Source organism: Bombina bombina, chromosome 7, assembly GCF_027579735.1.
Source record: "Bombina bombina isolate aBomBom1 chromosome 7, aBomBom1.pri, whole genome shotgun sequence".
Taxonomy (NCBI): domain Eukaryota; kingdom Metazoa; phylum Chordata; class Amphibia; order Anura; family Bombinatoridae; genus Bombina; species Bombina bombina.
The window spans coordinates 575562470-575590279 of NC_069505.1; the positions used below are offsets into that span (position 1 = coordinate 575562470).

Sequence of the window (27810 nt, forward strand, 5' to 3'; positions counted from 1 at the left end):
AAATAGCTGTCTAATTGAAACCACAACCCAATCAAACGGGGCTGATATTGCAGGGTGAGCAGACCTCATTAGCTTATCTATTTATATTTACACAATGTTATCCTTATCGTATCCCTCACTGTATACTCTAAGACCAATACTTAAAGAGCACAAAGTAAAAATGATCATTTTAGTATGTCCCTGTCCGACAAAGTTTTAGGAGTGGTCAATGAAAAGCAGAGAAAAGTGTGAGTTTGTTTATAAAATGAATGCGTTCTCAATCCTTGGACTTATTCCCTGAAGCTTAAAGTCTGTAAATATGCAAAGCAATAATAGTTATTTTACCATTACTTGTTTCTCCAGCAACAAAACATCTGTTACTGTAGGAGCTATCAAACTAAGGAACTCTTTGCCAAAGAAGATACAGATAACTTTTAAAGGGGCTTTGATGTATTTTTGGCAAAAAAATAGAATCCTTGGTTATAACTGCTTGTGTTAAAAGGGTAGTTTTTTTTAAGTATATTAAAGGGACAGTGTATAAGAAATTGCTTCTTTATGTGTATTTTTGTATATGAAATAGCTGTTTTTGTTCTTTGAAAACATATGCATGACAAAAATGCAAAAACAAAAGTTGTTTTAGTATGCATAACTACACATTTTATATTAAAATATCAGTGTTTACCAAGATATGTTCTTTAACAAAGGACACAATAAGAACAAAATACATTTGACAGAAGTAAATTGTATAGTTTTTTTAAAAATGTACACTCTATATAAATCATGAAATAACTATTATACTGTCCATTTACATATACAAAATACAAAATTTATGCTTACCTGATAAATTTATTTCATTCTTGACACGATGAGTCCACGGATCATCTAATTACTACTGGGAATATCACTCCTACCCAGAAGGAGGCAGCAAAGAGCACCACAGCAAAGCTGTTAAATATCATCTCCCTTCCCTCCAACCCCAGTCATTCAACCGAAGCAAAGGAGAGAAAGGAAGCAACAAGGTGCAGAGGTGTCTGAAGTTTATAACATACCAACAACCTGTCCAAAAAGAACAGGGCGGGCCGTGGACTCATCAGGGCCCATTTATCAAGCTCCGGATGGAGCTTGTAGGCCCGTGTTTCTGGCAAGTCTTCAGGCTTGCCAGAAACCACAGTTATAGAGCGTGAAGAGAGGACCAAGTTGCAGCCTTGCAAATCTGTTCCACAGAAGCTTCATTTTTGAATGTCCAGGAAGAGGAAACAGCCCTCGTAGAATGAGCCGTAACTCTCTCAGGAGTCTGCTGTCCAGCAGTTTCATAGGCCAAGCGAATGATACTCTTCAGCCACAAAAAAAGAGAATTAGCCATAGCTTTCTGCCCTTACGTTTCCCAGAGAATACCACAAACAGAGCAGAAGACTGACGAAAATCCTTAGTCGCCTGTAAATAGAATTTTAATGCACGCACCACGTCCAGATTGTGCAGAAGCCATTCCTTTCAAGAAGAAGGATTAGGACACAAGGAAGAAACAACAATCTCCAGATTAATGTTCCGATCTGAAACTAAGTTAGGGAGAAAACTAACTTATCCGAATGAAAAAATAAGGTAAGGAGACTCATAATTTAATGCTGAGTGCTCTGACACTCTACGAGCAGATGAAATCGCAACAAGAAAGAAAACTTTCCAAGATAACAACTTAATATCTAAGGAATGCATAGGCTCAAACGGAGCCCATTGAAGAACCTTAATAACTAAATGAAGACTCCAGGGAGGAGTAACTGGCTTGAACACAGGCCTGATCCTGACCAAGGCCTGACAAAACGATTGCACATCTTGGACGTCTGCCAGATGTTTAAGTAACAAAATAGACAAGGCAGATATTTGACCCTTTTGGGAACTTGCAGATAAACCCTTCTCCAAACCTTCTTGGCGAAAGGACAGAATTCTAGGAATCCTAACTGTACTCCAAGAATAGCACTTGGATTCACACCAATATAGATATTTACGCCATATCTTATGGTAAATCTTTCTAGTCACAGGTTTACGAGCCTGAATCATGGTCTCAATGACCGATTCCAAAAATCCACGGTTGGATAAAATTAAGCGTTAAATCTCCAAGCAGTCAGCTTCAGAGAAACTAGATTTGGATGAAGGAAAGGCCCTTGAAGTAGAAAGTCCTTTCTCAACAGAAGTCTCCAAGGTGGAAGAGATGACATGTCCACCAGGTCTGCATACCAAATCCTGCAAGGCCACACCAGTACAATGAGGATCACCGATGCCCTCTCCTGCTTGATTCGAGCAATGACCCAACGTAGAAGAGCAACCGGAGAAAATAGGTATGCAAGACTGAAATTCCAAGGTACCGCTAGGGCGTCTATCAGTACAGCCTGAGGGTCCCTTGACCTCGACCCGTACCTCGGAAGCTTGGCATTCTGCCGAGATGCCATGAGATCCATTTCCGGCAGACCCCATTTGAGAATCAGGCTGGAAAATACTTCCGGATGGAGTTCCTACTCCGCTGGTTGAAAGGTCTGCCTGCTCAAAATGTGTGCCTCCCAGTTGTCCCCTCCTGGGATGTGGATCGCCAACAGACAGCAATTGTGGGTCTCCACCCACTGAATTATCTTTGCTACCTCTGTCATGGCTAAGGAACTCTAATTTCCTCCCTGATGGTTGATGTAAGCCACTGAAGTTATGTTGTCCGACTGGAACCTGATGAACCCCAGAAGCTGTGAGAGGTTGTTATAGCAATGGATCCCATGGTAGAGTGTTGGGGATAGAAGGAATCCCCCGTGCTCATAATTCTTGGCCACATCCGCTGTTGTAAAGCTGGAGCAGAGTCTGCAATGTTATATCTAATTGCCTGTGAGGTGGCGACATTCCTAGTAGCTTTCTGAAGCTTTGTACCCTCGACTGACTCATCGCATCTCACAGAAGCCAAGGCATCAGTTTCCAAGTCTAGTTGAACCGCGTCCAGAGTAAGCGCCAAGTGCCGGGGCCCCAAAACACCACAACACTCATCTGCCGCAGTAGTAAGATCCAGCCGAGGGTCTAGGCAAAGTTCATTTGTAGTTCCAAGGTGGGAAGCCATGTGTAATGACTTGTCAAAGTTCTCTCGGTAATCCCTGAGCAAGTAGCTCAGCTGTTCCAAGAATGTAATAGCGCCCTCCATATCAATCCTCTCTGTGAGAAGTAAGGCGGGCATATTGCATAAAGGCTGTGGGTGCAATTGCAGTGATTAGTGAGGCAACACTGCTCCGTAACGACAGGTCAGCAAAGAATACCCGCCGGGGGGGAGGGGTTAAATGATGGTAAAAGTCCTCACTGTCTCTTGGAAGTCCGGGGAGATTTAGAAAAATCTGTAGCCACGAGGGTGGAAAGATGGCCGCCGCCTGTGTAGGTTCAAAACAGAGCTCCGGTCCTGGCTCAAAAAAATAACTCTTGAGAGTAAATCTGGCTTTCACCATCTGTTAAATAAAGGTCCAAGGAATGTTTAGAGAGTTTCTCAGGATTCAATGCTGTGAGAAGCGATATAAAAAGATATATATTGTATAGTAAGGACCAGAGCAGCAAAATTATGCGACTGCTCTCGTGAGCTCCGGACTCCGCCCCCCTAGGAAACATCTTTTTAAATATAGGGGATGGAGAAAAAGGGATACCCGGTCTTTCCCATTCCTTAGCAATAATCTCTGTAGCCCTATCTGGTATAGTAAATACCTCCACCATGGAAGGCACGTTAAAATACTTGTTTAGTTTACTGGACTTCTTAGGATTGACTACAACGGTAGTGTCAGAGTTGTCCAGGGTAGCTAAAACCTCCTTAAGTAACAAACGGAGGTGTTTGAGCTTAAACCTGAAAGAAACAACTTCAGTATCAGCTAAAGGAATTACACTGTCTGAGTCTTCACCCTCAGATGCTACCGAAGTATCTTCCTCTTCAGGGTTCTGGGAAGGAACATTCGAAATAGCCACTACTGTGTCAGCAACCTTATTCACTGATTGATTACATTTCCTCTTGCGCTTTCCCTGCAGCATGGGAAAAGCAGACAACGCATCAGATACCGCTAATGACATTAGGGAAGCGATGTCTTGCAAGGTAACTCCAGGTGGAGTAATCGAGGAAACGCAGGGCACTGGCTGTATGGACGCTAAATTTTGGGATGCTTGAGGAGAAAGCTGCGGCATATCTTGAACATTGTCAGAAGACTCCTGAACAGTATCTGCCTTAGACAATGTTGGCTCTGTAAAAAGTCTATCCCTGTAATGTAAAGTTCTCTCAATACATGAGGAACAAAAAGGGATTGGTGGTTCTACATTAGCATCAAAACATAAAGAACATGTAACATCTTGCTGGGTTTCTTGGTCCATCCTTATTCACCAATAAACAGACAAAACTGACATTTTTATTTAGAAAATAGCCCCCCCCCAAAAAAAAATTGTTACTGTGTCTTTAAATTTTAAACGAAAAAAAAATAACTGCTTTATTTTTCTGTTATTTGAAATAAACAATGGCCCCCAAAATAACACTCCAGACAACTCTACACCTCAGCTTAGCCTTGTTGAGGTGCTTACCTGCCTGCTTACTAACGAAGTATATGACTTGTAGTTGATCCAGACTCAAATCTTTTAACAATTATGGTCCGTAACCGCAACGCTGCTTAATCTGTGACGCAGCTGATTTCCAATGCAGAACACTGGAAGTGAGACAGGGCCAGAAAAAAAGGCGCGCAATAGGAAATGCTGCCGCATCTAACTCTGCCCATCGTGGGCGTAACCACCTGAAACTCCCGATCGGCTAAATGTATTATCATTTCACAGCCATCGGGAGTAAAGTAAAAAATACACCACCATCACTGAGCCAGACTCTCCTTGTCCCCAGTGCCTGCTCTGCTGCCCTTAATAAACATTCCCCTATCATAGGTGAATGTGACTTGTCCCCAATTTTTGAATGTGAAAGTGATATCTATTTTCTCTGTATGTGTGTCCCAGAAAAAAATTAAAGTTATCACTTACCTTAAGACTTCTGCCAGGCAGCACGGCAGCTCACTAGGTATGAGAGGCCAGTTCCCTAACATGGACCGGTGGATAGAAACAAAGACTGAGTAATCTTACTCAGGCTTACAGGGTTAGGGCAGCATAAATATATGGAAGGCGCAGTAAGGATTGTACCCCACAAGTTCCCATTGCTTGAAAGCCACCACTGCTCTACTGAAGAGACTGATACGGACTACGGCTACACCCTAGAACAAAACAGCACAATCTTGCACCGCTGAAAAAATAATAAAATCTTGCTTGAAGAATCTTTTCCTAACACCTAACTTTACCACTTCCTTGCTCTAACATAGGCAAAGAGAATGACTGGGGTTGGAGGGAAGAGAAGTGATATTTAACAGCTTTGCTGTGGTATTCTTTGCCGCCTATTGCTGAGCAGGAGTGATATTCCCAATAGTAATTAGATGATCTGTGGACTCATTGTGTCATTAGAAATAAATAAATAAATCAGTTTTCCTATACATTTCAAACAGCTTGGCAGCACTAAAAGTTGGGAATATTTAATTTAATAAACCTTTATAAAATAAAACATCATTAATGTATTTTATTAGAAAGAAAATGCACAAATAAATGAATATAGGCCTTATGCCAGTGATGGCGAATCTTGGCATTCCAGATGTTTCAAAACTACATTTCCCATGATGCTTAGGCACTCTGCATCCAGTCAAGCATCATGGGAAATGTAGTTCTACAAGATCTTTAGTGTCAAGGTTCGCATCACCGCCATATGCTATGTGATCACTCAGGCTGTCTCTCTTGTGCTCTGTACGTCTGCACTGGGCTGGATACAGACTAAGTAAGGGCGACATTTGAGGTTAATTCCAAAAATCCCTCGAAGATCAGGAAGTTGGTTGGGAGATGGAGGGGAGAGTACAAAATCTCGCAGGAGGTGGGAGAGAAAAAGAAATACTTCCATACGTGCTAGTGCCTCCCCAATGCAGAGTCTTGCTCCTGCGCTGAATGCAAGCAGAGAGCGGTGCTTCCCCCGAGGATCTGAGGAGGTGAGGAACCGCTCTAATATAGGAAAGTGAGAAAGGAAAAACATAAATACACACAACATACAAAGATATAAATAATGTTATAATTGTACACAAAGGTTTAGAAAAAAAAAAAAAAATCACCTACAGTGAAGGAAAAAAATATTTGATCCCCTGCTGATTTTGTACATTTGCCCACTGATAAAGAATGATCAGTCTATCATTTTATTAATGGTAGGTTTATTTGAACAGTGAGAGACAGAATAACAACAACAAAAATCCAGAGAAATGCATTTCAAAAAAGTTATAAAATGATTTGCATTTTAATGAGTGAAATAAGTATTAGATCCCCTATCAATCAGTAAGATTCCTGGCCCCCAGGTGTCTTTTATACAGGTAACAAGCTGAGATTAGGAGCACTCTCTTAAAGGGAGTGCTCTTAATCTCAGCTTGTTACGTGTATAATAGACACCTGTCCACAGAAGCAATCAATCAATCAATCAGATTCCAAACTCTCCACCAAGATGAAAGAGCTGTTCAAGCATGCCAGGGACAAGATTGTAGACCTACACAAGGCTGGAATGAGCTACAAGACCATCGCCAAGCAGCTTGGTGGGAAGGTGACAAAAGTTGGTGTGATTATTCGCAAATGGAAGAAACACAAAATAACTGTCAATCTCCCTCGGTCTGGGGCTCCAAGCAAGATCTCACCTTGTGAAGTTTCAATGATCATGAGAATGGTGAGGAATCAGCCCAGAACTACATGGGAGGATCTTGTCAATGATCTCAAGGCAGCTGGTACTATAGTCACCAAGAAAACAATTGGTAACACACTACACAGTGAAGGACTGAAATCCTGCAGCGCCCACAAGGTCCTTCTGCTCAAGAAAGCACATGTACAGGCCTGTCTGAAGTTTGCCAATGAACATCTGAATGATTCAGTGGAGAACTGGGTGAAAGTGTTGTGGTCAGATGAGACCAACATTGAGTTCTTTGGCATCAACTCAACTCGCCGTGTTTGGAGGTGGAGGAATGCTGCCTATGACCCCAAGAACACCATCCCTACCCTCAAACATGGAGGTGGAAACATTATGCTTTAAGGGTGTGTTTTTCTGCTAAGGGGACAGGACAACTTCGCATCAAAGGGACGATGGACGGGGCCATGTATTGTCGTGGGTCGTGGATGGGTATTCCAGCATGACAATGGCCCAAAACACATGACCAAGATAACAAAGGAGTGGCTCAAGAAGAAGCACATTAAGGTCTCCAGAACTTAATCCCATATAAAATCTGTGGAGGGAGCTGAAGGTTTGAGTTGCCAAACATCAGCCTCAAAACCTTAATGCCTTGGAGAGGATTTGAAAAGATAATTTGGACAAAATCCCTCCTGAGATGTGTGCAAACCTGGTAGCCAACTACAAGAAACGTCTGACCTCTGTGATTGCCAACAAGGGTTTTGCCACCAAGTACTAAGTCATGTTTTGCAAAGGGGTCAAATACTTATTTCACTCATTAAAATGCAAATCAATTTATAACTTTTTTGAAATTTGTTTTTCTGGACTTTTTTAGTTGTTATTCTGTCTCTCATTGTTCAAATAAACCTACCATTAAAATTATAGACTGATCATTTCTTTATCAATGGACAAACTTACAAAATCAGCAGGGAATCAAATAATTTTTTCCCCTCACTGTATATTCTTACAAGACAACTAAGTTTAAATAGTGAATTTTGGACATGGTGTATTGTTATGGGACATGAAATTCTTATCGGCCAGGACACCTAAAAAAATATTGCTGGAGGGCCTAGAAACAAATTGTTCTGCTCCTGGTCCAGGGGAACTGTTTTCTGTTGGATGGGGGACACCAGTAAAACCAGATACAAGTTACAAAATAGAGGACAGAAACCCACAGCTGGCTATGAGATGTTATCTGGTACTGGTACATTTGTAAATCTACACTATGGCGTAAGAGCAGCAGTCCATAATCGTGCAGCATATCAACCTGCAGAACATGGTGGCAGCGGAAGAGAAATATCTGGGCTGTTGTGAGCTGCAGATGCTGGGACACCAAAGGAAAGATACTGGAATATTATTTAAATTATTGAATTGCATCTCTGAGGATCTCAGATATGGTTTGAGTAAGACCAATGGACTTTATGGGCCCTTGGCAGGTGAGATCTTTGGCTTGGAGCTCACTGAGTGTGACCTGAGTTTCAATGGGGCTAGCAGGAAGACCAAATACAGCACATGCTGTTTCATTGGGAACTTCCTTTCTTCATTGGGTTGATTGGTGGCTGCTAATATATGCCTCTTGTCATTGGTTTACCAATGTATTCAACTAAAAGAAAGCAAGAGAAGTAAGCAAAATTACTCATAGCAGTAAACTGTAAAGTTGTTTAAAAAACATAATTTATGTAAGAACTTACCTGATAAATTCATTTCTTTCATATTAGCAAGAGTCCATGAGCTAGTGACGTATGGGATATACATTCCTACCAGGAGGGGCAAAGTTTCCCAAACCTCAAAATGCCTATAAATACACCCCTCACCACACCCACAATTCAGTTTAACGAATAGCCAAGAAGTGGGGTGATAAAAAAGTGCGAAAGCATATAAAATAAGGAATTGGAATAATTGTGCTTTATACAAAATCATAACCACCACAAAAAAAGGGCGGGCCTCATGGACTCTTGCTAATATGAAAGAAATGAATTTATCAGGTAAGTTCTTACATAAATTATGTTTTCTTTCATGTAATTAGCAAGAGTCCATGAGCTAGTGACGTATGGGATAATGACTACCCAAGATGTGGATCTTTCCACACAAGAGTCACTAGAGAGGGAGGGATAAAATAAAGACAGCCAATTCCTGCTGAAAATAATCCACACCCAAAATAAAGTTTAACGAAAAACATAAGCAGAAGATTCAAACTGAAACCGCTGCCTGAAGTACTTTTCTACCAAAAACTGCTTCAGAAGAAGAAAATACATCAAAATGGTAGAATTTAGTAAAAGTATGCAAAGAGGACCAAGTTGCTGCTTTGCAGATCTGGTCAACCGAAGCTTCATTCCTAAATGCCCAGGAAGTAGAAACTGACCTAGTAGAATGAGCTGTAATCCTATGAGGCGGAGTTTTACCCGACTCAACATAGGCAAGATGAATTAAAGATTTCAACCAAGATGCCAAAGAAATGGCAGAAGCTTTCTGGCCTTTTCTAGAACCGGAAAAGATAACAAATAGACTAGAAGTCTTACGGAAAGATTTCGTAGCTTCAACATAATATTTCAAAGCTCTAACAACATCCAAAGAATGCAACGATTTCTCCTTAGAATTCTTAGGATTAGGACATAATGAAGGAACCACAATTTCCCTACTAATGTTGTTGGAATTCACAACTTTAGGTAAAAATTCAAAAGAAGTTCGCAACACCGCCTTATCCTGATGAAAAATCAGAAAAGGAGACTCACAAGAAAGAGCAGATAATTCAGAAACTCTTCTGGCAGAAGAGATGGCCAAAAGGAACAAAACTTTCCAAGAAAGTAATTTAATGTCCAATGAATGCATAGGTTCAAACGGAGAAGCTTGAAGAGCTCCCAGAACCAAATTCAAACTCCAAGGAGGAGAAATTGACTTAATGACAGGTTTTATACGTACCAAAGCTTGTACAAAACAATGAATATCAGGAAGAATAGCAATCTTTCTATGAAAAAGAACTGAAAGAGCAGAGATTTGTCCTTTCAAAGAACTTGCGGACAAACCCTTATCTAAACCATCCTGAAGAAACTGTAAAATTCTCGGTATTCTAAAAGAATGCCAAGAAAAATGATGAGAAAGACACCAAGAAATATAAGTCTTCCAGACTCTATAATATATCTCTCGAGATACAGATTTACGAGCCTGTAACATAGTATTAATGACAGAGTCAGAGAAACCTCTTTGACCAAGAATCAAGCGTTCAATCTCCATACCTTTAAATTTAAGGATTTCAGATCCTGATGGAAAAAGGGACCTTGTGACAGAAGGTCTGGTCTTAACGGAAGAGTCCACGGTTAGCAAGAGGCCATCCGGACAAGATCCGCATACCAAAACCTGTGAGGCCATGCCGGAGCTACCAGCAGAACAAACGAGCATTCCTTCAGAATCTTGGAGATTACTCTTGGAAGAAGAACTAGAGGCGGAAAGATATAGGCAGGATGATACTTCCAAGGAAGTGATAATGCATCCACTGCCTCCGCCTGAGGATCCCGGGATCTGGACAGATACCTGGGAAGTTTCTTGTTTAGATGGGACGCCATCAGATCTATTTCTGGAAGTTCCCACATTTGAACAATCTGAAGAAATACCTCTGGGTGAAGAGACCATTCGCCCGGATGCAACGTTTGGCGACTGAGATAATCCGCTTCCCAATTGTCTATACCTGGGATATGAACCGCAGAGATTAGACAGGAGCTGGATTCCGCCCAAACCAAAATTCGAGATACTTCTTTCATAGCCAGAGGACTGTGAGTCCCTCCTTGATGATTGATGTATGCCACAGTTGTGACATTGTCTGTCTGAAAACAAATGAACGATTCTCTCTTCAGAAGAGGCCAAAACTGAAGAGCTCTGAAAATTGCACGGAGTTCCAAAATATTGATCGGAAATCTCACCTCCTGAGATTCCCAAACTCCTTGTGCTGTCAGAGATCCCCACACAGCTCCCCAACCCGAGAGACTTGCATCTGTTGAAATTACAGTCCAGGTCGGAAGCACAAAAGAAGCCCCCTGAATTAAACGATGGTGATCTGTCCACCATGTTAGAGAGTGTCGAACAATCGGTTTTAAAGATATTGTTTGAGATATCTTCGTGTAATCCTTGCACCATTGCTTCAGCATACAGAGCTGAAGAGGTCGCATGTGAAAACGAGCAAAGGGGATCGCGTCCGATGCAGCAGTCATAAGACCTAGAATTTCCATACATAAGGCTACCGAAGGGAATGATTGTGACTGAAGGTTTCGACAAGCTGCAATCAATTTTAGACGTCTCTTGTCTGTTAAAGACAGAGTCATGGACACTGAATCCATCTGGAAACCCAGAAAGGTTACCCTTGTCTGAGGAATCAAAGAACTTTTTGGTAAATTGATCCTCCAACCATGATCTTGAAGAAACAACACAAGTCGATTCGTATGAGATTCTGCTAAATGTAAAGACTGAGCAAGTACCAAGATATCGTCCAAATAAGGAAATACCACAATACCCTGTTCTCTGATTACAGACAGAAGGGCACCGAGAACCTTTGTAAAAATTCTTGGAGCTGTAGCTAGGCCAAACGGCAGAGCCACAAACTGGTAATGCTTGTCCAGAAAAGAGAATCTCAGGAACTGATAATGATCTGGATGAATCGGAATATGCAGATATGCATCCTGTAAATCTATTGTGGACATATAATTCCCTTGCTGAACAAAAGGCAAGATAGTCCTTACAGTTACCATTTTGAACATTGGTATTCGTACATAACGATTCAATATTTTTAGATCCAGAACTGGTCTGAAGGAGTTCTCCTTCTTTGGTACAATGAAGAGATTTGAATAAAACCCCATCCCCTGTTCCAGAACTGGAACTGGCATAATTACTCCAGTCAACTCTAGATCTGAAACACATTTCAGAAATGCTTGAGCTTTTACTGGATTTACTGGGATACGGGAAAGAAAAAATCTCTTTGCAGGAGGTCTCATCTTGAAACCAATCCTGTACCCTTCCGAAACAATGTTCTGAATCCAAAGATTGTGAACAGAATTGATCCAAATTTCTTTGAAAAAACGTAACCTGCCCCCTACCAGTTGAGCTGGAATGAGGGCCGCACCTTCATGTGGATTTAGAAGCAGGCTTTGCCTTTCTAGCTGGCTTGGATTTATTCCAGACTGGAGATGGTTTCCAAACTGAAACTGCTCCTGAGGATGAAGGATCAGGCTTTTGTTCTTTGTTGAAACGAAAGGAACGAAAGCGATTATTAGCCCTACTTTTACCTTTAGATTTTTTATCCTGTGGTAAAAAAGTTCCTTTCCCACCAGTAACAGTTGAAATGATGGAATCCAACTGAGAACCAAATAATTTGTTACCCTGGAAAGAAATAGAAAGTAAAGTTGATTTAGAAGCCATATCAGCATTCCAAGTTTTAAGCCATAAAGCTCTTCTAGCTAAAATAGCTAGAGACATAAACCTGACATCAACTCTGATAATATCAAAAATGGCATCACAGATAAAATTATTAGCATGCTGTAGAAGAATAATAATATCATGAGAATCACGATGTGTTACTTGTTGCGCTAAAGTTTCCAACCAAAAAGTTGAAGCTGCAGCAACATCAGCCAAAGATATAGCAGGTCTAAGAAGATTACCTGAACATAGATAAGCTTTTCTTAGAAAGGACTCAATTTTCCTATCTAGAGGATCCTTAAACGAAATACCATCTGACGTAGGAATAGAAGTACGTTTAGCAAGGGTAGAAATAGCCCCATCAACTTTAGGGATTTTGTCCCAAAATTCCAATCTGTCAGACGGCACAGGATATAAATGCTTAAAACGTTTAGAAGGAGTAAATGAATTACCCAATTTATCCCATTCTTTGGAAATTACTGCAGAAATAGCATTAGGAACAGGAAAAACTTCTGGAATAACCACAGGAGCTTTAAATACCTTATCCAAATGTTTAGAATTAGTATCAGGAGGACCAGAATCCTCTATTTCTAAAGCAATTAGTACTTCTTTAAGTAAAGAACGAATAAATTCCATTTTAAATAAATATGAAGATTTATCAGCATCAACCTCAGAGACAGAATCCTCTGAACCAGAGGAGTCATCAGAATCAGAATGATGATGTTCATTTAAAAATTCATCTGTAGGGAGAGAAGTTTTAAAAGATTTTTTACGTTTACTAGAAGGAGAAATAACAGACATAGCCTTCTTTATGGATTCAGAAACAAAATCTCTTATATTATCAGGAACATTCTGCACCTTAGATGTTGAAGGAACTGCAACAGGCAATGGTACTTTACTAAAGGAAATATTATCTGCTTTAACAAGTTTGTCATGACAATCAATACAAACAACAGCTGGAGAAATGGCTACCAAAAGTTTACAGCAGATGCACTTAGCTTTGGTAGATTCAGCACTTGACAGCGATTTTCCTGTAGTATCTTCTGACTCAGATGCAACGTGAGACATCTTGCAATATGTAATAGAAAAAACAACATATATATAAAGCAAAATTGATCAAATTCCTTAAATGACAGTTTCAGGAATGGGAAAAAATGCCAAGAACAAGCCTCTAGCAACCAGAAGCAATAAAAAATGAGACTTAAATAATTGAGGAGACTAAAGCGACGCCCATATTATTTGGCGCCTAAATGTTTTTGGCGCCAAAATGACGCCATATCCGGAACGCCGACATTTTTGGCGCGAAATAACGTCAAAAAATGACGTAACTTCCGGCGACACGTATGACGCCGGAAACGGAAATAGAATTTTGCGCCAAAAAAGTCCGCGCCAAAAAATGACGTAATAAAATGAGGCATTTTCAGCCCCCGCGAGCCTAATAGCCCACCGGGAAGAGTCAAATTTTTGAAGGTAAGAAAAAATGAATAAATCAAAAAATGCATTATCCCAAATATGAAACTGACTGTCTGAAAATAAGGAAAGTTGAACATTCTGAGTCAAGGCAAATAAATGTTTGAATACATATATTTAGAACTTTATAAACAAAGTGCCCAACCATAGCTTGGAGTGTCACAGAAAATAAGACTTACTTACCCCAGGACACTCATCTACATATAGCAGATAGCCAAACCAGTACTGAAACGAGAATCAGCAGAGGTAATGGTATATATAAGAGTATATCGTCGATCTGAAAAGGGAGGTAAGAGATGAATCTCTACGACCGATAACAGAGAACCTATGAAATAGACCCCGTAGAAGGAGATCACTGCATTCAAATAGGCAATACTCTTCTCACATCCCTCTGACATTCACTGCACGCTGAGAGGAAAACCGGGCTCCAACTTGCTGCGGAGCGCATATCAACGTAGAATCTAGCACAAACTTACTTCACCACCTCCATCGGAGGCAAAGTTTGTAAAACTGAATTGTGGGTGTGGTGAGGGGTGTATTTATAGGCATTTTGAGGTTTGGGAAACTTTGCCCCTCCTGGTAGGAATGTATATCCCATACGTCACTAGCTCATGGACTCTTGCTAATTACATGAAAGAAATATATGTTCTATCTGAATCATGAATGTCAAATTTAGAGTTTCATTTCCCTTTAAGTGTCTGCATTCAGGACTATAAAAATTACTGTGGAGGAAGGCTCTGCTAGCCCTGTGTAAAGATCCAGGGGTGAATGGCAGCCTTCAACGACATGAGACACACACACATAGCCAGTATGTAAATAGAGTGAGTGAACCAGCACCCTGTAAAGAGGGTCCATGACCAGTGCTCCCTCTAAGGCCAGTTTTGTGTGCAGCCCAGCAGTGAAACAGTTAACAAGAGAACCATACCTTGCCATCTGCATTGTGCATTGTTTGCTAATTGCAGGGTGTGGTTACCTAATTAACTGTTTCACTGCTGGGCCGCACACAAAACTGGCCTTAGAGGGAACACTGTCCATGACATGCCACATGCAAGATGGCGGTGCCCACTGAAAAAACAAAGCACCAGAAAAACCAGAAACTCCAACCACCAGAGCTCAGACTCTGATACTCAACATATGCCCCCACCGAACAGCCCAGAGCCTGAGTGGATATGCCAAGGTCTTGCAGGTAGGTGCCATGTGAAATGGACCGAACTGAGAGTAGGAAGATGAATTTGTTATGGGAGGGTCAACCTCATAACCTTATGTCTGTTCTGACCATTTCAGTATAGGGAAGGGTCTCACTTGTGAGTAATAGCCAGGGAGGGATAAATCGTTTTGTGAGGAATAGTTTGTTAGAAGCTTAAGGACCAGTAAATACAGCAGATTTGCATAAATAACAAATACATAACAAGACAATGCAATAGCACTTAGTCTCAACTACAAATGAGTAGTAGATTTTTTTCTGACAAATTTCAAAGTTACGGTTATGTCTATTTCAACTCCTGTATCATGTGACAGCCATCGGCCAATCACAAATGCATATAAGTATAATCTGTGAATTCTCGCACATGCTCAGTAGGAGCTGGTGACTCAAAAAGTGTAAATATAAAAAGTGTGCACATTTTGTTAATGGAAGTAAATTGGAAAGTTGTTTAAAATTGTTCCTCTATCTGAATGTTGAAAGTTTAATTGTTGTCTGTGCACATATTATTTGTGTTGAAGAGATGCCTGGGTAGTATCTGGAGCGCTACACGGCAGGAAATAGTACTGCCCGCTAGTGCCCTTGCAAATGGGTAACATTCTTGCAAAATTGATGGCATATAGTACTTATTATTTAATAAAAAGTAAACAAAAATATATATTTAAAATCAGACCGTAAATCTTGTACGCAAGTTAAATATCATCGCCTAAATATTTATTTATAAATGCAATTAATTGCTTGGACGTTTAAACAAGTTAACTATAAAGCTAATTAAAATGAGATTAAATAATTACGTACACAGATTGGTTAATTGAAAAAAACATGAATTTAAATATATTAGGCATTCATCATAAGTTTTGAATTAATGTTCATGGTTGACTTTTGGTTTGGCTGCTTCTCTCTAAAAACCTTTGCAAAAGTTTATCCAGACATGCTGACTATTTTTTTTTTTTTTAATAACTAATTCAGTGCTTTGAAACAGATTTTTTTTTATATCAGGGCTGTTTTTGGATATTTACTGGGAATTCCACACAAAAAAAGACTGGGATAAAGACCACTATGTTTTAATTTCTTACTTTATTCATGCATTACTCTTAAAAAAGGCATGGTAAAATGTACGTCGGCTATCAGATGTCTAGTGTATTAGGTTACATACAATGGAGGTGGGGCTATAGACGCATATAAAAAGCATACAGGCTAAATTGTGACTCTTTAAATGAATCTGTAATTTTTGTGTATATGTAGCAAAACAGAGGTAAAAGATATGTGATTGTTTTGTGAGTAATCAATTGCTTTTTCACCTGTGCTGATTCAATGTGATTTAGAGTTGCAGTCCATCACTATTTCTTTGGGATTGAGCACTCCAGTGTGTGGCTAGTGGACCCCTGACTTCCCTTCTATAAACTGGGACATTTTTAAGGCTGAAAGAGCTGCTGGAGGAACAATGAGTTCAGCTTCCAAGCAGTTTGGAGCTGTACAATATTAATATTAACATACAGTAATATACATACAGTTCTAGAGGCATTTTTTTTTCCTAGTGCAAATATTTTAGATCTTTTGTTTAGCAGTGTTGGCTCAGCTGCATCCTTTCCATGTTCTGAATATATAACAATACTGGTAACACCTTATTTAGACATGAAAACATTTCATTTTAAACTATGCATTTAAGAGCAGTGTGAAGGCTTAAGCCATGGACATTATTAAAAGTGATATTTTGTGGAATTCTTTGTAAACTGGGGAGATGTTACTGCATTCTAGAGGTCTTTATTGCAGATGTGTGCAGTCGTTAAGGGAGAATTGGTATTGCCTGATTAATGACACTACTAACAAACTCTCTGGCACCTGACAATGTCTCTTTATCTCCCATCAAAAGAACAAATTGGAAATTCCTCTCTGTCAGAGAGAGCTATGTTGGGGAATGTATTTATTTAATTGTTACAGGTTTCACGATATATATTATGTAATTTTAAGATACTTTACAATTTATTTCTATTTTCAAATTTGAGAAAGCACTGAAGTAAGCGTAAAACGCGTCAGCGGACATAGTTTATCTTCCAAGGGTCTATTTTTAAATGCAACAATAAAGTGTTTTCTTTTTATTATTATTTCGCTTGTGGGATTTCCTAACTATTGTGATGAAGATTAAAGTATCAAGCACGCTCAGATGCCATATCTACAATTGTATGTTAATCATTTTCAAATGTACTTAATTCTCTTGGTGTCCTTTGTTGAAAAGCATACCTAGGTAGGCTCAGGAGCATTAATGTGTTACTGGAAGCTAACTAGAAATTGGTGTCTGCCACATTTATGCCTTTTGTCATTGGCTCACCAGATGTGTACATCTAGCTTCCTGTAGTCCATTGCTGCTCTTTGGCTGAAATTAACTGTAGCGCTATCTGGTTTGAATGACCTTCTGTACGCAAGTTGAATTCCGCTCGTATTACAAGTTGAAAGTAAATGTAAGTGCAATAGCGATTTACGTTACAATGATTCCTGCAACCTCAGAGCTCTGGTTAACTGTTACGTGAGTCAACCAGAACTCTTGTTAACTGTTACGCAAGTCAACCAGAACTCTTGTTAACTGTTACGTGAGTCAACCAGAACTCTTGTTAACTGTTACGCAAGTCAACCAGAACTCTTGTTAACTGTTACGTGAGTCAACCAGAACTCTTGTTAACTGTTACGTGAGTCAACCAGAACTCTTGTTATCTGTTACGTGAGTCAACCAGAACTCTTGTTAACTGTTATGCAAGTCAACCAGAACCCTTGTTAAAGGTTACGCAAGTCAACCAGAACTCTTGTTAACTGTTGCGCAAATCAACCAGAACTCTTGTTAACTGTTGCGCAAGTCAACCAGAACTCTTGTTAACTGTTACGTGAGTCAACCAGAACTCTTGTTAACTGTTACGCCAGTCAACCAGAACTCTTGTTAACTGTTACGCAAGTCAACCAGAATTCTTGTTAACTGTTACGCAAGTCAACCAGAACTCTTGTTAACTGTTACGTAAGTCAACCAGAACTCTTGTTAACTGTTACGCAAGTCAACCAGAACTCTTGTTAAAGGTTATGCAAGTCAACCAGAACTCTTGTTAACTGTTACGTGAGTCACAAAACACATCAAAATTACATATAAAAGTACAGTTACACTGATAATAACACCACCTAATAAAAATTATTAAAACAATATTGCACAAAAAAGTAATAAGGGCTCAAAGATAGGAGATCGTAGATGTTAGAAAAAAAAGACAGGTGCTATATATAGGTATAAATATTTGTGCAAAAAAAATAAATATATATATTTAAATATCTCTTTAAGCATAAATAGAACATATTATCTTTTGATGCTGCGCTTTTAAATAACCACAATTGTGCTTGCGCAACTTTTTTTAGCTCCATTTAAGTCTATGAGACCCATTTCCGTGTTTCTGGCGAGTCTTCTAAAGACCGCTGCTCCATAACCCTATCCGCCTGCTCTGATGAGGCGGACAACGATCGTCACAATTCAACCCGATCTAGTACGATCGGGTTGATTGACACCCACCTGCTGGCGGCCGCGAGTCTGCAGGGGGCGGCGTTGCACCAGCAGCTCTTGTGAGCTGCTGGTGCAATGCTGAATACAGAGAGCGTATTTCTCTCCACATTCAGCGATGTCTGTCGGACCTGATCCGCACTGTCGGATCAGGTCCGACAGACATTTGATAAATAGGCCTCTATAGGAGAATGCGATGTTCTCAAAGTCTCTTTGTTACCGCAATGTTACGAATGTGACTTTTTAGTTTCTACTTTTAATACGAGCTTGAATCTCCGAGCGCACAAAATGTACTTCTAGCGATTTTAACGCTCATACGTTAGCGCAAAATACAGCTTCACTCGTAATCTGGGTCATAGTTAGAGAATTTTATTATTGGAATATTGCTTACATGTAACACATTAGAGGATTTTCTTTATCTACCATAAAGGAGAAGCCATTTTACATTTATAGAACTCTTCAAATGGTCATTTTCATACATTACTCTAAAACTGGAACTGTTGAAGACACCTGTTAATTATTTGTGCCTACTCTTTTGATGTTGAAAGTCTGATTTCCAATCTTCTATAAATTATAAAGGTTGTCTTGATAAAACTACTTTGGTAGGAACATCCAAACTTTCTTGTAATGACTTTTTAGATAAATTGAACAATTTCTTGTAAATCCAGCATACTATTTCAGAGTGTAGCCTACTGAGTGAGCCATTGACCTTTGACTCAAAACAAACATTCAGAACGTTCTCCAACCTTTATATGTTGGCAAATTGTTCTTGAATTCTGACTCACACGAGGCACAGGATACATTTATCTTGAGCTGTAACCAGTGATGAAGGAAAGTGCTTTTAGTGGATGGGATTAAATAGGTTCTTGATGAGTAATAAATATGATACACACCTTCACCGTGGGTGATTGGAGATGATTAAAAAGTCTGACAAAAACACATATTTTTTAGATTATTTCATCCATTAGGAAAACATTGAATGTTTGTTGGTCTAGGATGACTCTTAAGGTCAGTTTTGTTGTTTTGAACTAACAAACTCTTTTGATAGATTTATGATCCACCCATGACTTAACAAATTCTGACTGCCAAACAGTTGTTGCTTTGTTTATGAATATCCACCAGGAAGATGTCCAGATAGGGTCTGAAAAAATACTTGTTTAGCTGTGACTCATGATTGTGGATAGGAATGTGTTGCTGCTGACCGGCTAAATGGATGTGTGACAAAGAGAGACATGAGGAATTCATTGTCCTTTGGAAGGATTGAAATAATATAGTAATTTGTCCTTTAAAAATAATGTGGTCATTATTTGACCCATTTCCAAGACATTGAACACAGATCCTAGAAATTCAATTTTGATTAATTATCCTATGACTTTGTTAAGGGCCTTGTGATTGAAAGCTTTTCTTATCACAATGAATGTGTTTCCATAACGAACATCTCTTTTTCAAGATATATTAATTATATATGGGATAGATAGATGGATAGATAGATGATAGACATACAGAACTATAGATGATAGATAGACAGACAGACAGAACTCTAGTGCCTAAAAGTCTTTAAATGGATAGTGTACCCTAATATTTTCTCCCCTTTAATTTATTCCAAATAATCCATTTTACCTGCTGGAGTGAATTAAATTGTTTACAATTAGCTCATTTACCTTTATATCACCATTTGATATATCTGCTTTTGCCTGTGGTATCCCCACCTATTCTGAAAGTTTCTATACTATAGTATTGGCTACAGAAAAGTTGTGAAAACATAACCAGCCGAATAAATTACACTCCTGGTAAGAGGTAAAAGAGATAAGTATAAAAATGTTCCTTTAAGTATTTTGTTCAGTATATAAACATAAAAAATATACAAATACATTAATAATAATTAAATTTGACCATCATAAACACAAACATCATCATGAAATTTAAACACATACCAGGGCAAAATTGTGTTGGATTCTCCCAGACTTTCTCATCATGGTGAGCTGCATAAATGTTTGGGATCACAGTAGTTCCCTTTAAAATGGTATATCCTGCAACACTGTAGAGGGGAGGATTATGCATTACTGCAGTATTCATAATAAAAGCTAAACAGGGGTTATCTGTAGATATGACATGGAGATCTTGCATCTTGGAATCATATTTTGTATTATCAGTGACATCTTGTGGTCAGCATGTGCATTACATAATAATGTTTCTATTGTAACCTGTGGACACATTGTGGTCGGTGTGTTAATTACAGAAGGTATATTCCTATGGGTATATCAGTGACACCTTGTGGTCAATGGATTTATTACAGGACATATTTTCTTACAGTATTTGATAAAAGGGTTGGCACTTTTGCCAGAAATGGAGAGTTTAAGGATATTTGGCCTTTGCTATAAGTGTATTCAGTATTAGTGGTTGAATATTTTTACTACTAATAGTAACAGTAGCGGACCTACTCAACAGAGGGCCCTGGTGCAAAATATTTCTTGGGCCCCCCCAAAAACTAACTCTGTATAATGATTTTGAGTATAGACATATATATATATATATATATATATATATATATATATATATATATATATATATATATATATATATATATAGCTACACTTGCAACCTGCACAAATAAAAGGCTCATTTATAGACTGACTGCTATGGGGCCCCCCAACCCTTGGGCCCCGGTGCCACTGCACCTGCGGCGCCAATGGTAGTTCCGCCCCTGAATAGTAAACCCAGGTATAGATTCTAAATGGTTAAAGGAACAACTATCACCTTGTAATTACAAGACATTTGTCTTGTGTTGCTATAAAATATCATATCAGCCAAGGCTGAACGTTTTGCTGCAATTGTTTTTTCAATAGGCAAACTCCCCACACCATTTATCTTAATTGGAGGAGACAATCTGGGCTTTAGTCCACAGATAAATAGGCTAGCCACTGTGATAAAGTTAGTATAAAATACAGTTTTGCAGTTGTTTTCTGATACATCCAATTAGGGGCATCTGTGTGGCAGGGTTAGCCTTGAGACAGCAGGGAGCATTTTAAGTTCTGAGAATTAGAAACTGCTAAATTTTCAGAACTAAGTTACATGAAAAGGCAGCAAAATAAATATTAAAAATATATTGCAACTTTGTTTCATTATACATACTAAACATTTTATATATAAAAATCTGAACGTGTTTGTCCTTTTAAAGGGACATTGAACCCACATGTTTTCTTTCATGATTAGGATAAAGCATACAATTGATCTTTTTTATTTAATGTGCTTAGTTTTTTTGGTATCCTTTGTTGAAAATCATACCTAGGTAGGCTCAGAAGCTGGGAGATAGCTGCTGCACATATATGCCTCTTTTCATTGGCTTACTGATGTGTTCAGCTAGCTTCCAGTAGTGCATTGCTGCTCCTTCACTAAAGGATACCAAGAGAATTAAGCAGCATTGATCACAGAAGTCAAGTTGTTTAAAAATGTATAATCTATCTACATCATAAAATAAACAAAACTGGGTTTCACGTCCCTTTAAAGGTATGTTCTGCAATATCAATGGGATTTTTTTGCTGATCTTGTTTTTTCCATAAGTATTTTAAAAAAATAATAATTTACTTCTATTTTAAAATTTATATTTTCTCTTGGAATCTTCTGGTAGGTGTTTGGCAGCAGTATTTGCACAATGTAGACTGTTGCCATATAGTGCTCTAGATTTGCACGATCCTAAGGCTACCTAGGTATGCTCCTTCACCAAAGGATACAAAAAGTACAATGAAACCTGATAGAAGTTTTTGTTTTCTTTTTAAACCATACACTAGTTGAAGAATGAAAGAAAACAATTGGATTTAATGTCCATTTAAATTGTAATCTGTAGATATCATGCAGGACTCAGACACATTATTTACAAATGAATCTTGTCAAACCATATAAGATACAGATCTTACAAAACATGAAGTTAAAGGGAATGAAACCCAAAAATGTATTTTTGTGATTCAGACAGAGAATACAATTAAAAATTAAATCAAATTTGCTTCGTTCCCATGATATTCTGTGTTGTAGAGATACCTAGGTAGCATCTGAGCACTACATAGCAGGCAATAGTGCTGCCATATAGTGCTCTTGTAAATGGATAACATTCTTGCAAAACTGCTGCCATCTAGTGCTCAAGACACATGCACACTCCTGACCTTACATCTCTGCTTTTCAACAAAAGACACCAAAAGTGTGTCAGTCTTTTTCTAGCATACTTAGGCCTAGATTTGGAGTTCGGCGGTAAAAGGGCTGTTAACGCTCCGCGGGCTTTTTTCTGGCCGCACCATAAATTTAACTCTGGTATCGAGAGTTTAATCAAATGCTGCGTTAGGCTCCAAAAAAGGAGCGTAGAGCATTTTTACCGCAAATGCAACTCTCGATACCAGAGTTGCTTACGGACGCAGCCGGCCTCAAAAACGTGCTCGTGCACGATTCTCCCATAGGAAATAATGGGGCTGTTTGAGCTGAAAAAAAACCTAACACCTGCAAAAAAGCAGCGTTCAGCTCCTAACGCAGCCCCATTGTTTCCTATGGGGAAACACTTCCTACGTCTGCACCTAACACTCTAACATGTACCCCGAGTCTAAACACCCCTAACCTTACACTTATTAATCCCTATTCTGCCGCCCCCGCTATCGCTGACCCCTGCATATTATTATTAACCCCTAATCTGCCGCTCCGTAAACCGCCGCAACCTACGTTATCCCTATGTACCCCTAATCTGCTGCCCTAACATCGCCGACCCCTATATTATATTTATTAACCCCTAATCTGCCCCCCTCAACGTCGCCGACACCTGCCTACACTTATTAACTCCTAATCTGCCGAGCGGACCTGAGCACTACTATAATAAAGTTATTAACCCCTAATCCGCCTCACTAACCCTATCATAAATAGTATTAACCCCTAATCTGCCCTCCCTAACATCGCCGACACCTAACTTCAATTATTAACCCCTAATCTGCCGAGCGGACCTCACCGCTACTATAATAAATGTATTAACCCCTAAAGCTAAATCTAACCCTAACACTAACACCCCCCTAACTTAAATATAATTTACATCTAACGAAATTAATTAACTCTTATTAAATAAATGATTCCTATTTAAAGCTAAATACTTACCTGTAAAATAAATCCTAATATAGCTACAATATAAATTATAATTATATTATAGCTATTTTAGGATTAATATTTATTTTACAGGCAACTTTTTAATTATTTTAACCAGGTACAATAGCTATTAAATAGTTAAGAACTATTTAATAGTTACCTAGTTAAAATAATAACAAATTTACCTGTAAAATAAATCCTAACCTAAGATATAATTAAACCTAACACTACCCTATCAATAAATTAATTAAATAAACTACCTACAATTACCTACAATTAACCTAACACTACACTACACTATCAATAAATTAATTAAACACAATTCCTACAAATAAATACAATTAAATAAACTAGCTAAAGTACAAAAAATAAAAAAGAACTAAGTTACAAAAAATAATAAAATATTTACAAACATAAGAAAAATATTACAACAATTTTAAACTAATTACACCTACTCTAAGCCCCCTAATAAAATAACAAAGCCCCCCAAAATAAAAAATTCCCTACCCTATTCTAAATTAAAAAAGTTACAAGCTCTTTTACCTTACCAGCCCTGAACAGGGCCCTTTGCGGGGCATGCCCCAAGGATTTCAGCTCTTTTGCCTGTAAAAAAAAACATACCATACCCCCCCCCCAACATTACAACCCACCACCCACATACCCCTAATCTAACCCAACCCCCCCTTAAATAAACCTAACACTAAGCCCCTGAAGATCTTCCTACCTTGTCTTCACCATACCAGGTTCACCGATCCGTCCTGGCTCCAACATCTTCATCCAACCCAAGCGGGGGTTGGCGATCCATCATCCGGTGCTGAAGAGGTCCAGAAGAGGCTCCAAAGTCTTCCTCCTATCCGGCAAGAAGAGGACATCCGGACCGGCAAACATCTTCTCCAAGCGGCATCTTCAATCTTCTTCCATCCGGTGCGGAGCGGGTCCATCTTGAAGCAGGCGACGCGGATCCATCCTCTTCTTCCGTTGTCTCCCGACGAATGACGGTTCCTTTAAGGGACGTCATCCAAGATGGCGTCCCTCGAATTCCGATTGGCTGATAGGATTCTATCAGCCAATCGGAATTAAGGTAGGAATTTTCTGATTGGCTGATGGAATCAGCCAATCAGAATCAAGTTCAATCCGATTGGCTGATCCAATCAGCCAATCAGATTGAGCTCGCATTCTATTGGCTGATCGGAACAGCCAATAGAATGCGAGCTCAATCTGATTGGCTGATTGGATCAGCCAATCGGATTGAACTTGATTCTGATTGGCTGATTCTATCAGCCAATCAGAAAATTCCTACCTTAATTCCGATTGGCTGATAGAATCCTATCAGCCAATCGGAATTCGAGGGACGCCATCTTGGATGACGTCCCTTAAAGGAACCGTCATTCGTCGGGAGACAACGGAAGAAGAGGATGGATCCGCGTCGCCTGCTTCAAGATGGACCCGCTCCGCACCGGATGGAAGAAGATTGAAGATGCCGCTTGGAGAAGATGTTTGCCGGTCCGGATGTCCTCTTCTTGCCGGATAGGAGGAAGACTTTGGAGCCTCTTCTGGACCTCTTCAGCACCGGATGATGGATCGCCAACCCCCACTTGGGTTGGATGAAGATGTTGGAGCCAGGACGGATCGGTGAACCTGGTATGGTGAAGACAAGGTAGGAAGATCTTCAGGGGCTTAGTGTTAGGTTTATTTAAGGGGGGTTTGGGTTAGATTATTGGTATGTGGGTGGTGGGTTGTAATGTTGGGGGGGGGTATTGTATTTATTCTTTTACAGGCAAAAGAGCTGAAATTCTTGGGGCATGCCCCGCAAAGGGCCCTGTTCAGGGCTGGTAAGGTAAAAGAGCTTGTAACTTTTTTAATTTAGAATAGGGTAGGGAATTTTTTATTTTGGGGGGCTTTGTTATTTTATTAGGGGGCTTAGAGTAGGTGTAATTAGTTTAAAATTGTTGTAATATTTTTCTTATGTTTGTAAATATTTTATTATTTTTTGTAACTTAGTTCTTTTTTATTTTTTGTACTTTAGCTAGTTTATTTAATTGTATTTATTTGTAGGAATTGTGTTTAATTAATTTATTGATAGTGTAGTGTTAGGTTAATTGTAGGTAATTGTAGGTAGTTTATTTAATTAATTTATTGATAGGGTAGTGTTAGGTTTAATTATATCTTAGGTTAGGATTTATTTTACAGGTAAATTTGTTATTATTTTAACTAGGTAACTATTAAATAGTTCTTAACTATTTAATAGCTATTGTACCTGGTTAAAATAATTAAAAAGTTGCCTGTAAAATAAATATTAATCCTAAAATAGCTATAATATAATTATAATTTATATTGTAGCTATATTAGGATTTATTTTACAGGTAAGTATTTAGCTTTAAATAGGAATCATTTATTTAATAAGAGTTAATTCATTTCGTTAGATGTAAATTATATTTAAGTTAGGGGGGTGTTAGTGTTAGGGTTAGACTTAGCTTTAGGGGTTAATCAATTTATTAGAATAGCGGTGAGCTCCGGTCGGCAGATTAGGGGTTAATAATTGAAGTTAGGTGTCGGCGATGTTAGGGAGGGCAGATTAGGGGTTAATACTATTTATGATAGGGTTAGTGAGGCGGGTTAGGGGTTAATAACTTTATTATAGTAGCGCTCAGGTCCGCTCGGCAGATTAGGGGTTAATAAGTGTAGGCAGGTGTCGGCGACGTTGAGGGGGGCAGATTAGGGGTTAATAAATATAATATAGGGGTCGGCGGTGTTAGGGGTAGCAGATTAGGGGTACATAGGGATAACGTAGGTGGCGGCGCTTTGCGGTCGGAAGATTAGGGGTTAATTATTGTAAGTAGCTGGCGGCGACGTTGTGGGGGGCAGGTTAGGGGTTAATAAATGTAATACAGGGGTCGGCGGGGTTAGGGGCAGCAGATTAGGGGTACATAAGTATAACGTAGGTGGCGGTCGGCAGATTAGGGGTTAAAAATTTTAATCGAGTGGCGGCGATGTGGGGGGAGCTCGGTTTAGGGGTACATAGGTAGTTTATGGGTGTTAGTGTACTTTAGGGTACAGTAGTTAAGAGCTTTATGAACCGGCGTTAGCCAGAAAGCTCTTAACTCCTGCTATTTTCAGGCGGCTGGAATTTTGTCGTTAGAGCTCTAACGCTCACTTCAGAAACGACTCTAAATACCAGCGTTAGAAAGATCCCATTGAAAAGATAGGATACGCAAATGGCGTAGGGGGATCTGCGGTATGGAAAAGTCGCGGCTGAAAAGTGAGCGTTAGACCCTTTAATCACTGACTCCAAATACCAGCGGGCGGCCAAAACCAGCGTTAGGAGCCTCTAACGCTGGTTTTGACGGCTACCGCCGAACTCCAAATCTAGGCCTTAGGTAGGCTCAGGAGCATCAATGCACTACTAGGTGCTAGATGGTGATTGGTGGGTGCACATATATTTATCTTGCCATTGGCTCAATCGATGTGTCCGCCTGCTCCTAGTATTGCATTGGTGCGTCTTCAACAAAGGATACCAAGAGAATGAAGCAAATGTGATAAAGCATATTGGAAAGATTATAATGTAACAAAATGGAATATAACACAATGTATTAAAAATAGAAAGGATATTATATATATATATATATATACTAAAATATTTCACCAGATATAACCTCAAAAAGAAAAGGCAAACATAGCGTAATCCTAAAATTGGATAATGGAGTCACCTAACTATAGTGGCCTTACTCACATTAAACAGAGCTATAACTGAGCTCTCAGGATATTAGCAGTTACTAAAGATGTTGCTTCTTCAAGCTGTCTTTAAGCAGGTTCTTCTTAGCCTCAGAAGGAAGGGGAATTTCTAAAATGAAATACTGTTCTGTTCAAATTTTAAAGGTGAATGATCAGTGAAATGTACGTCGGAGGTTCACACTGCACGTTTTTGTGATGTCACGGGAGGTGGAACTTGTTGTTGCACAGTCTAGTCGGTTCCAACATCGGTAGTGAAGCGCTCAGTGAGAGAGAGCGTTTTTATCTTCACTGTAGACCTGACTGAATGGTGAACTAGTCCTGCTCTGTACCTCTGTGATTGTTTCATACTGTGCATTTTATATTGTTTAAATAAATTGTATTTTTATATTTACTTGTGATTGACTTGCGTGTTATCCTGGGAGTGAGTGATTACACCAATGCCTACATCCTGAGAGCTCAGTACCACGTGAGTAAGGTTCACACAGATAATTTGAACATAACAGCATTTCATTATAGAAATTCTCCTTCCTTGTGAGGTTACGAGGACTCTGCTTGGAGAAGCAACATCTTTAGTAACTGCTAATATCCTGAGAGCTCAGTTATAGCTCTGTTTAATGTGAGTAAGGTCAC

The 27810-nt window shown here is 39.2% G+C and overlaps 1 protein-coding gene across 1 annotated transcript in view; it reads right to left on the bottom strand.

Annotated features, from left to right (window-relative positions):
• Window positions 1-5767: 5767 nt before the first annotated feature.
• The window catches only part of LOC128636590 (steroid 21-hydroxylase), a 92404-nt gene continuing 70361 nt past the window's right edge, over window positions 5768-27810 (bottom strand). Inside the window, exons 9-10 of the mRNA XM_053689584.1 lie at window positions 20271-20374; window positions 5768-6039 (exon numbers count right to left, since the gene is read on the bottom strand). Of these exons, the coding sequence (XP_053545559.1) occupies window positions 5768-6039; window positions 20271-20374 (376 nt within the window). The remainder of the gene's footprint in view (window positions 6040-20270; window positions 20375-27810) is intronic.